An 11,426-nucleotide genomic window follows, 5' to 3' on the forward strand; every position below is an offset into this window, starting at 1 on the left:
CTCTATTTCACAGCATAATGGAAACAAGAGAGCGCTATACAGTAATGGGTTGCATGTGTCATGCATACTAAACAGTCAAACTGGAGCAAATGACAACCAGCTATTTACTCTGAAGCTACAGAGAGACAGTGGATGTTTCCAAGTCATTACGTTTAGCATTTGATCAGGGTGCTTTCAAGGACATGAATCTCATGGTTAAATGGCCCGTGACGTCTTATTGTATCAACTTACTAGAAATTGCCAGACACAATCAGGGTGCTGACCAAATTCTACTCATGCATTTTTTTAAAATGTAAAAACAGTCGTGAAAGATCTGGACAAGGACAAATTAACGTTTTTGTTCTCCTCGCTGAGCACAAACTGTTAGTCCTCCCAATTATGTCTTCTCTTTCCTGGTGGTCTGTCACTTCTCATCCCTGCTGAAGTCGTGTAACTAGCCCGAGAGGCTGCTCCAGGAGGGGTACTGCTGGTTGACTGACACAGTCTGATCACGAGGGCTTAAAGAGAGGTTGGCCATTTAATAGGCTAGCTGCCAGTGGCAGCCTGCCTATGCGGAAAGTGGGCCGAAAAGACAGACGGGTGACCGACTAGTGTCGCTCCACTGTGAAACCCATGTCTGTTGCTGGAGAACAGCAGAGCCAGAGGGGTTCCAGATGTCTCCATCATTTTTTTCAGTTGTGTTCATAATCACCTTTGTTGATTAATAACACAATCACGGTTAGAAGAAGATTCAGACAATGGGAGGTTCATTTGTAGATTTTTAAGTAGACTGATATCATGTCTCAAGTTAAACTAAGCCTGAATTTAAGTAAATTTGAGTTACTAAGCAGAGTTTTATTTATATTTCAAATGATTATTATTTTTGTTTCCAGTTTTCAGTATTAGTTTTAGTTTTTATTAATAATGAGGAGCACATTTTTCAGAATTTGTACAGTAATTGAGTAATTGTACACTTTTTGAAGGTATTCAGTGTTTTGTTGCTATAACAATGTTGATTGTTCAATAAACCTCAGCCAGCTTCATACAGTGTGTGTATTTGACCGTAGCAAAGCATGTCCCTCTGCATTACAGTGATGGCCTGTGGCCTCTCTGAGCTTGGCATCGAATTTAATGTTCTTTGGAGCCACAGATCCCTTTGTGTTAAATCAAAGTGACTGCGCTCGGAGGGCTCAGATTGTGTGGGAGTGTTTGTGTAGGGACCCCAATATTGGTTTTAACCTTCAGCTGTGAACATGCCTCAGTACAAACTGATAAGATAGAAAACCGGGTCAGAGCCTGTCACGATAGTGTGTTTGTAAGGCATCGTGGCCCCCACCTGTTCTCTCATCTAAACTGAAAAACATCACAGAATGAAATCTCCTTCAGTGCAGTTTGAGGTATAATAAAATTAGAAAAAGATGCAAGTCCATTTTCTTCTATGCTATACTTTGTCCTTTGTTATGTAAATAAACGACCAAAACTTTATTATTATGCGTCAGTAGACAAAGGAAATATGGACCGAGAGGCAGGTTGCTATAAGGTATTTCTTTGAAGCTAAGATGTATTATTAAAGTTTAACTATTTTTATATCAGCTGAAGTATAAAACCAGTAACTGACCAATAATAATATTTTTGTTTCTCTATGTCTTTGGTTATGTAGCTATTTTAGCTCCAGGTAAGGTCAAAATTTCCATGTCAGTGGGTCATGACCACGCAGCATAACGTCATCAATTATTTAGCTCCTGGTTGTAGAAGCCTTTACGTCCATAAGCCCTGAAACAGGTCTCTCTTATTAAAGATTCATGGCACACATTCTTAATCACCCCTTTGTGTCCTTCGGTTTCAACGTTCATGCTTTGCATCGAACAGAAATGAAATTTAAGAATCTCCCTGGAACCCATTATAATAATGAGAGTCTTATTTGGCATCTTTAGACAAGCGTTTCATATCAATCTGCATCAGATGCTGAGGTGCAATGGAAATATTCGACATAACCGATCAGTTTGTAATGCAGTGCCCGGGGATGAAATCGCTTTAAATAGCTGTTTGTGTACCATTTCTCTCATCCATTCCTCTTTTAGCCTCAGTGTCCACAGAAAGGCCGTGTGCTCGAACACGAAGAGGCGTTTACTTGCGTAAATAAACAGCAATTCTTCTTCCTAAATTTGGAACTGCTTTTATATGAATGCCACAAATTCTCCACTCCAGCTTTTCTTCTTCGTCCTTGGCTGTGTCGGGTAGCGCGACCCTCCCGGTAACAATGATCCATCACTGTACTGCAAGGTGGAAGTTACAGGAACATTAGAGGGAACAAACAAGTCAGTCACATTTATCCCTGAGCTTGTTCTTGCTTACTAGTGTGTGTTTATTTGTGTGTTCCTTGGAACTTGCACTGCCATGGTCTTCAGGGTTTCCCTGCACAGACTGATGGACACTGACGAAGGCTTCCCTCAGTGTAAATGACTAATGTGTTTTCTCTGGAGGACACTTTCAGCACATACCACACACAGAGAGAGAGAGAGAGAGAGAGAGAGAGAGAGAGAGAGAGAGAGATCCGCTTATATAAACCGTAATGAGTGGGCACGGTGAAAATCAGCGAGCGCAGCCATTTGAGGAGCTTTTGTGGATGTTATGCCTCGGCCTGTGTGTCTTTCTGGAGGGTGCCTGCTTACACCTACACACTCCAACACGCTTCCTGCTCATTTGTCAGCTGTGTCCTACACCTGCAGATAAGTCTGCCAGTCTCATCCTCTGCTCTGCTTCAGCTGGTTCTGATTCAGGGCCTTGCTGTAGGCAACACAAACACACACAGACTCTTCTTCTGCTGCAGCAAGAAGGACAGTGTTTACATAATGCCAATCAGCTTAAGTTGCTAGTTTTCAAGCTCTGATTGCTTTTGTGTAAAGAGAGACCAGGGAGGAGATGAGTTGGCAGTAAAGATAGTAAGTGAAATAAATCATGTAGTGGTTTCTGCAAGAAGAGGTGGTGGTGGGGTTGAGAAGTGGCAGAACATCTCAGCGAGCCTCCCCGCTGCTGTGGCCTCTGCCCACTCTAGTGTCTAATTATGGCGCTGTTGCTAGCTAACCTGCATTTGGTTTTTTTCGAGCTAAAAGCCACACATCTCCTGCTACACCCCCGCTCTCTGGGTATGTGCGATGTCTCAGATGGTAACTGGGCCGGAGTCAAAGAGCACATGAATTCCAGGTCACCTGCTCCGTCATCTGCACTTTAGAGACTCAGAGCTCAGGGGTTATTTACCACAGCTACGCGTACTAGAAGAAAACAACAAAATCTATCAACAAAAGCAAAACAGGCATGATTAATAAGAGCTAATGGATTCCTGGACATAGACTAAAACAGTGTTTTCAGTGCAAACAACACGCTTATTATCATCCTGATATTTGGTAATTTGCACTAAACACATACTAGAAGTGAGCCTGCTGAGGGTCACATCCTGTGATCCACATATCTGGATCAAAATCAAAAAGTTCTTAAACTCCATCCTGTGGTGATGTGTTAATAAGTTTTAAATCATTAATATTTGTTCAAAATGTTGTAAAACATGCACCCGAAAAGATGACATACACCATCAGGATGTCAGACAGCTGGATACCGCACAGTCAAATTTGAAACGTTTAATTAGTTTAATACTAATTAAATTTGAGTTCAGTATAAAAATTAATTAAGTGTGGGAATGATTCACCCTGAGAACTTAGGGGTCTTAGGAAGGTAGAAATGAAATTTTAATAACACCACATTCATTTTTGACAGCTCCTGACTAAAGTCTGCTTAAAGCTGATTCCATCCCATTAGACAGACATGTCCTGAATATTGTAACGTGGCTCTTACGAGGCTGTGGTTAATTCATGTGTGCATTAGGGTGCCCTGAGTTCCCCCAGAAAGTTTAATATTACATGTACCTTTGGTGCTCTTAAACATCAGAAATTATAGCTAGTTTCTAGAACTATTTTTTATTCAGAGCTTGGAGCCCCTCGTTATTTCGATAGTACGGGCTAAATTAAGTTGAACAACACAGTGCAGAGCAGCACAGGATTAAGCCATCGTCTGATTTTTGCTTGCCTTGTGTATATTCCGCTTTCATGGCAGCAGTTTGACTGTGTACTCATGCTTTTCATCTCCACAGGGACACTGACACGTGTGTTGATCTTGCATAAGCAAACTGCTGGTATTTTTCAGGTAATTTTTAGTCACAATTAACAGATCATTCCTACAGTTTCCCACATTCCTTTAAAAATATTCAAGTATTAGTTAAATTCAGATCCAGGTCGAGGAACACTCTGTGTTTGCCTCTTGAATTATCCATAGTTTGACGTATCACAGTAGAAAAGACATGCATGAATACAAAAGATTTAGCCATCATGTGCAAATTCTAATACAAATTGCATGCTTTTGTAAGCTTAGATGTCCAGAAATATAAAGCTGCTGCAGCTAACAGTGCAGCGTTCTCAGGAAAAAAATTAAATAAAATGAGTCCATCCCCCATGCATTTAAACACTGAGTCAACTCTGGAGTAGAAAATGACTTCAGGCAGTGAAGCTTTTTTTCTAATAGCATGTGCTAAATGTTGCCTGGCAACAAAAATAGTAAAACAAAAGACAACTGACCACTTGTCAGTGCTATGAATGTGTGCACATATTACACAAGTAATGTGTGAAATGACAGGCAGCTGTGATGGTGGTAAGTAACAGGAAATGGGACCTAAATGCACCTACACCAAGCAGGAAAGGGAGGGGGGGGGGGGGGGGGGGCAGAAAATTCTACAGGTATGAAGCAGAAAGGATGTCCTACACATCAGCAACAGCACAGTATAATTGAGCTTAAAATACTTGTTAATAATTAGCAACATTTATCAAAGAGCTAATGAGCAGTGTCTCTGTAAACAGGAACAGCCGCTAGGGGCGGGAAACTTACTGAAGCTATCTGGTGGACAGGTGCATTTGAGCTTGATATGAAAAACAGGAGACTGGAAAGAACAGCGTTTCAAGGATGGGTGGGGGGAGATGGTGCAGCCGTTGCCATGGCAACATTAAACACCTACAGTATTGTCCTTTGGAAGCTTTGCGGTTCATATCAGAGCTGCATATTGATTCTGTCTGCGAGGCGTAGCTGATGTATCTCAGCTTGTTGAACATCCTCTGACTTCACAGATGAGTGTTTACATAACTGAACTTTACTGAGCAGCTCACTGACAGCCCCTGTATCCCATGGACCGGGTATTTTAAACCCTTCAGTTACTTTACTGACTCTAAAATAGTTAAAACTGGGACACGATCACGTTAGCACCGCTGTTCACAAGTTTTTTTTTCTCTTCCTTTGGCGTCCGCTTTTGGAAGTCCTCCGTCCTCTTTAAAGTTTCTGTTTCACTAGTGTCGCTATTAATGACTCACGCCAGTACAATAGTGATCAGTTTTACAACTTGGCTGGTGAGAAACCACAAAATGTTACTCTTTTTAAAAATTCAGGGTGAAGTGAGTTATGAGTAACGAGGAAGAGTTGCTGTCAGTCACAGCTTTGTCAAGAGAAGCCACTCTTTAGCCTGAGCAGGAGCTTCACTGTAGCTCATTGAAATAGCCGAAGGTCAGCGGCAAACATAATAGTGCATAATCAGAGAGATGTGACACTGACTGTGCTCGGTGACTTTATATTTAAAACTCGTGGCATTACACAATTACTGCTATTAAAATAGAATCTTTTAAATTATAATATTACCTATAGAAAAAAATAGCCTGTGAGAGTAAGTTTGTGTTAATAAAAGCAAACACTTGTGTGTTTCCTGCTGTTCATTTACATGTGAGTGTAGTAGCTTTACCTCATTGGTTAATAATGATCTCCACCACTGAACAACCATGACAAAATTTCACTTTAGCCACAAAGCTAACCATTGCACCATCCTCATTATACGGAAGGTTTTTAAAAATAGAAAGCAGAGCTCCTTAGCAGCTGACAGGCATATATTATCACCCAGCAGAAAACCATGCTAATACAGCCACAGTGTAAAGGCCATGCTCTCTGCCCCTAAGCTAGCTGGTCTGACTGGCACTCCTATAGGTCTGGGTACTAGTGCTGTGCAATACTGCAAATTTTGATATTGAAAGTAAATACAGAGCCATTATTGCAAATATCAATACCGATACTTTTTTACTTTATATATATATATATATATGTATATATATATATATATATATATATATATATATATATATACATACACACACATATATATATACATACATACACACACATATATATATACATACATACACACACATATATATATACATACATACACACATATATATATATATACATACATACACACACATATATATATATACATACATACACACACACACACACACAGTAGAGTGCACACTTCTCTATCCACCTGCTGTTGACTTATGGTGCATTCTCTGGCCAGGGGCCTCTGGGCTTATTAGTGAATGTCTGCTACCAGATATGGGTTCGTAAAGCATGGCTATGTGACTGACAGAGAAACTGGAGACATTTTAAAAGCAGAGGACTGAGGACAGTAGGACTCTAGGGAGGAAGTTTGTGGCTAATACTCTGGTGGTGAATACTGAAAGAAATATTTTTACTTGTGCAGACGAGGTGAGTTTTTACTATTTTACCAGCATGACCCTGGGTCACACAGTCAAAACATGTCAGACCAACTAAAGACATGCTTGGCATGACATAAAGTCCTTGAAATCATGCAGACAAGTTCAGCAATTCAATTTAGAGGTCTATATGATGTATATTTTTTCCCCAAAAAACCAGTCCCCTTCTCATCAGCAATGGAAAGAATGAAATAGGAAATAGAAGCATCCTTCAGTGAGTGCTTTCCAACTTAAAACGTCATATTCTCTTAAGTTTTGTAAAGATCAGAGTCGAATGTTGGACCATCAAATGAAGTAAGATGATTTGCATTACGTTAGCGGTGCTCTATTTTAAAACGGCATTGTTTATGTCTGTGCCTTGGGAACATCTGCTTTGCCAGGCGATTAAATCTCTTAATTCTTTGCCATTTTCTTGCTACCAAACCATCTGCTGCGATCTGTTTTCCATGCACAAAGTCTGACCCACAATCTAAACACTACCCATGGGTGCAGTGCGAGTTCTTGCTCCAGTGTCTACTGAGCCTTGTTAGATCGCAGTGAATAACACAAAATTTCTGGGTCGACTGCAAAAGGCTATGTGTCAGGCTGTTGCGTGTGGGTGAGAGTGTGTGGGATGTTTGGTATATCGCTTTCTGTCACAGCGTCTTTGATGGTGGCTCTCGAAAAATCAGTGTCATTAAGTCAATTTTAAAAACAATGTGCTCATTTAGCCCTGTCTCTTATTAGAGCTTTCTATACACATTTTCAGGTGTGTAACTGTATTTAGTGGCAGGTGGGGTATTGGGAATAATCATCTGTCAGCTAAGACGCATTGTAAATTTTCCAAGAGGAAATAGGTATAAATAATAGGTATTGTTTAAATATGCAATTGATAGCGTGGCAAACTAACGGTGGCTTTTGATCGTCTCTTAACACACAGTTAGCGTCATAATCAGGTACTAAAACAAGGTGAAATATGGAGTTACTTTCCATCCTACTTGTTAGTCTTTCACAATGGGTTTAAAAAGGATTGCCAATCTGCTGTCAAAGCATCAGCAGATAAAGACGTTAGGTGGGAGAGAGGGATTGTGCACGTGCATGTGTGTGTGTCATATGAAAACACTAGCAGATCAGCCTAGACAAGCTCCTCTCATGATAAGCCTCATGCCTCAGAGACTCGTGCAGATGATGTGATGGGAGTTATACTGAAGCACCCAGTCGTGGCCTCCTTCTGCAGTGCGAGACAGTGTCGGGCTTGTACTCAAAGACTCTGGGGTGGATGTACTGTGCTTTATGTCTATTGATTATTCAGTGTCGCTTTGATGTTTTAGTCACTCTGTTCACTTGCTTGTGTTTTCTTCTACAGAGTGTTAAGTATAGCTGTTAGTGTTCTGTTTCACAACATACGCTTTATGTGCACCATTTCAGGTATTTGCTGTTAAAGACTTTTGAGAGCCCACAATCACTTTAGCTTTTCATGCATTTTAAGATTTCTCACATGGGGTGCTTTTAATACAATAGGTTCTCCATTTCCCCGTTTTCATTTACAATGCATGAGTTTCATACAGACAGGCTGGGGAGCAATATACCCTAACCATCATATATCAAATTGAGTCATGGCTATTAGAGGTTTTGTGCCACGGCAAGTGATTATAAAACCAGTAAGCTTACAATGCACAGTCGGCCATTGTAAGCCAAACTGTTTCAACTCAATGCCGAATCAGTCCTTTGAGGATTATCTTGGCGCCCTGGCTTTAATTTCACTGCTGTGTCGGGTCAATTAGAGTTTGTAATTGTAATTCCGCTCATTTAGAGTGTTTGATTGCTGCTGTTTAAAGAGAGCTGACGCTAATGAATTTCTCTCACTATCTGTCTTTTTGTCTCCCCTCTCTTTCTGTTCTTGCCTTACTGGTTTTTTTTCTGTCTAACTCTTTCTATCCCTTCTTCTCGTTTTGCAGGTGTCTGGCCCAGTGATTCGACCCCAGACAGGAAACAAAGGAAGAGGAAGAAAGGATGGCCACGAGGGCGAGCCTGGGTCAGGATGTAGGCTGGCTGGTGCCTTTCCTTTTCTTGTTACTAATGATCACAGTGTCACCTGCCCAAAGCCAAGGATGTCCCCAGCGCTGTGAGTGCATTGCTAAGCTCAAGACTGTGTCTTGTTATGGTAAACGCTTGTCTGCACTGCCCGATGGAATCCCACTGGACACCAAGATCCTGGACTTGAGTGGGAATAAACTGCGTTGGGTAGAACACGGAGACCTGCTTCCATATTCACGTCTCGAAAAGCTAGACCTGAGTGAGAACATGATCAGTGTCCTGGAACCAAATGCTTTTTCTAGCCTTCAGAACCTTAAGTCGCTTTCACTGAGAGGTAACCAACTGAAGCTGGTCCCTATGGGAGCTTTCTCACGTCTCTCCAACCTAACTTCATTGGACCTTAGTGGGAATAAGATTGTAATTCTTTTGGACTTCACTTTCCAAGACTTGAGAAGTTTAAAGAACTTGGAGGTCGGCGACAATGATTTAGTTTATATCTCTAACAAGGCCTTTCTGGGTTTGGTGGGACTGAAGGAGCTGACAATTGAGAGGTGTAACCTGACTTCGGTGTCCAGTCAGTCTTTGTCTTACCTGCATAACTTGGTGACTCTGCGGCTCCGCTACCTCAGTATCTCTGCCTTAGAGGACCAAAACTTCCGGAAGCTGGGAAACCTGAGGGGCCTGGAGATCGATCACTGGCCCTTTTTGGAGTACATCTCTCCTCACAGCCTGCAGGGTCTCAACTTGTCCTGGCTGTCTATCACACACACCAACATCACCTCTGTGCCCACCTCTGCCCTGCGTAGTTTGGCTCACCTCACCAGCCTCAACCTATCTTACAACCCCATCACTGTGTTGGAGTCCTGGGCATTGCGGGATCTCGTAAGGCTGAAGGAGCTGCATCTAGTCAAAACCAACCTGGCAGTAGTGCAGCCCTATGCGCTCGGTGGTCTAAGGCAAATCCGCCTTCTTAACCTTTCCTCTAACAGCCTGGTGACCCTGGAGGAGGGAGCCTTTCAGTCTGTCAACACTCTGGAGACGCTGCGTTTGGATGGAAACCCTCTGGCCTGCGACTGCCGCTTGCTTTGGATCCTTCAGCGCAGGAAGACCCTGAACTTTGATGGTGCCTCCCCGGTGTGTATGACACCTGTTGAAGTGCAAGGACGTGCTCTCAATGCTTTCTCTGATTCAGCTCTCTTTGACCACTTTACTTGTCAAAAGCCCAAAATCCGCAACCGGAAACTGCAGCAGATATCTGCCCGCGAGGGACAGGTAGTGTCATTTATTTGCAGAGCAGAAGGTGAACCCACACCGGTGATATTCTGGATTTCTCCTCAGCGCCGCCGCATCACCACAAAGAGCAGCGGCCGCCTTACCGTGTTACCAGAAGGCACGCTAGAAATCCGCTATGCTCAGGTCACAGATAGTGGGACGTACATTTGCATAGCCAGCAATGCCGGTGGAAATGACACATATTTTGCCACACTTACAGTGAGTGGGCTGCCACTGGATGCAGCCCTCATGGCCAACCGCACCTACTATGCTGGGGATCTTAATGACACAAATCTGAATGATACCAGAGTCTTCTTGAAGTTTACTCTGGACCTCAAGACGATCCTCATATCTACAGCCATGGGCTGTATCATGTTTCTGGGGGTAGTCCTTTTCTGTTTCATTCTGCTGTTTGTGTGGAGTCGAGGGCGAGGGCAGCACAAAAACAACTTCTCTGTAGAATATTCTTTTAGAAAAGTGGACGGGCCTGCAGCCAGTGGAGGACAAGGTGGAGCACGGAAGTTCAACATGAAAATGATTTGATATGTTTTAGTGTTCTCTCCTCAGTGCTGATTATAAGCACACATCAAAGTGGACTGCTGTGCTTGAAGAGCATCAACGTCAAATCTTTGCGAGACCTTGATATATTTCTATAGCTCTTTCTTGTGTATTCACATTATTGTGCAGAGAAAAGCTATATTATCATCGAATATGTTTTAAACTCTTGAACAGACTGTTAAAAGACCAATCGGCAAAGTCCCATCTACACTATCTTCATGCTCCGACCAGCTCAGTTCGAGGAATTCTCCCCCGTTTATCTCAAAAAGAATACACCCTTCTCCTCCGTCTGCTCTGTCTACAAACCGGTGAATACATAATATTAGGGTGGTGCTCAATAAATGCCAAGGACATGCCAATATGTATTTTAGTAGTTCCAGCTATATACTGCATATTTAGACTTATTCACAGTCATAAGTTGAGCGCAACAATATATTCGCTCTGCTTGAAGACATTTTGCTGATGGTGGGTTCGTACAGAATATATTACACTTAGAATACACTCTGCAACACTGCCAATTCGACCGGAAAGCACCAAGTAATATCACTGTCAGTCCAAAGGGACGGCAAAAAGAAGTTTCACATCAATAGTTACGGCTGGAAGTTGTTTAAAATAACATTCTACAGATTTTTAGCTACAGTGGGACCTGGTGCACAGTAATGTGGTGACAAATCAGCACATGCCAATACACATTTGCTAGTCAGATTTCCCATTGTTGTTCAGTAAAGAACTACAGCTTCCTCCTAATCTGCAAACATGTGTATAAAATGAAATGCATGTACAGAGTTGGCTTCTTACTTTGAATAACTTGTATTATTTGTAAAGGAAACACTCATAGGGGTGCATAAGATGTATTATATATTTTGTAATTACTGACCTTGAAGTTCTTGTGGTCGTTTATAGTACTGTTGAGTGATTAATAAGGTTTTAATGTTATGCTGTTATTAAAGTGTTAAAGTCCTA

The 11,426-nt window shown here is 41.9% G+C and overlaps 1 protein-coding gene across 2 annotated transcripts in view; it reads left to right on the forward strand.

Moving 5' to 3' along the window:
- The window catches only part of lingo3a (leucine rich repeat and Ig domain containing 3a), a 31,196-nt gene extending 19,770 nt beyond the window's left edge, over positions 1–11,426 (forward strand). The window contains exons 1-2 of one of the 2 annotated variants that reach the window (XM_085265064.1): positions 4,582–4,677; positions 8,555–11,426. In XM_085265064.1, coding sequence (XP_085121190.1) covers positions 8,610–10,448 — 1,839 coding nt within the window. In that variant the 5' untranslated portion in view covers positions 4,582–4,677; positions 8,555–8,609 and the 3' untranslated portion in view covers positions 10,449–11,426. Of the gene's footprint in view, positions 1–4,581; positions 4,678–8,554 lie in introns of those variants that run through there. The other variant, XM_085265063.1, reaches the window with a different exon arrangement.

This window comes from Mchenga conophoros, linkage group LG23 (genome assembly GCF_057382185.1).
Source record: "Mchenga conophoros isolate Kocher_MC1m ecotype Shallow Benthic linkage group LG23, M_conophoros_male_GT1.1, whole genome shotgun sequence".
NCBI lineage: Eukaryota > Metazoa > Chordata > Actinopteri > Cichliformes > Cichlidae > Mchenga > Mchenga conophoros.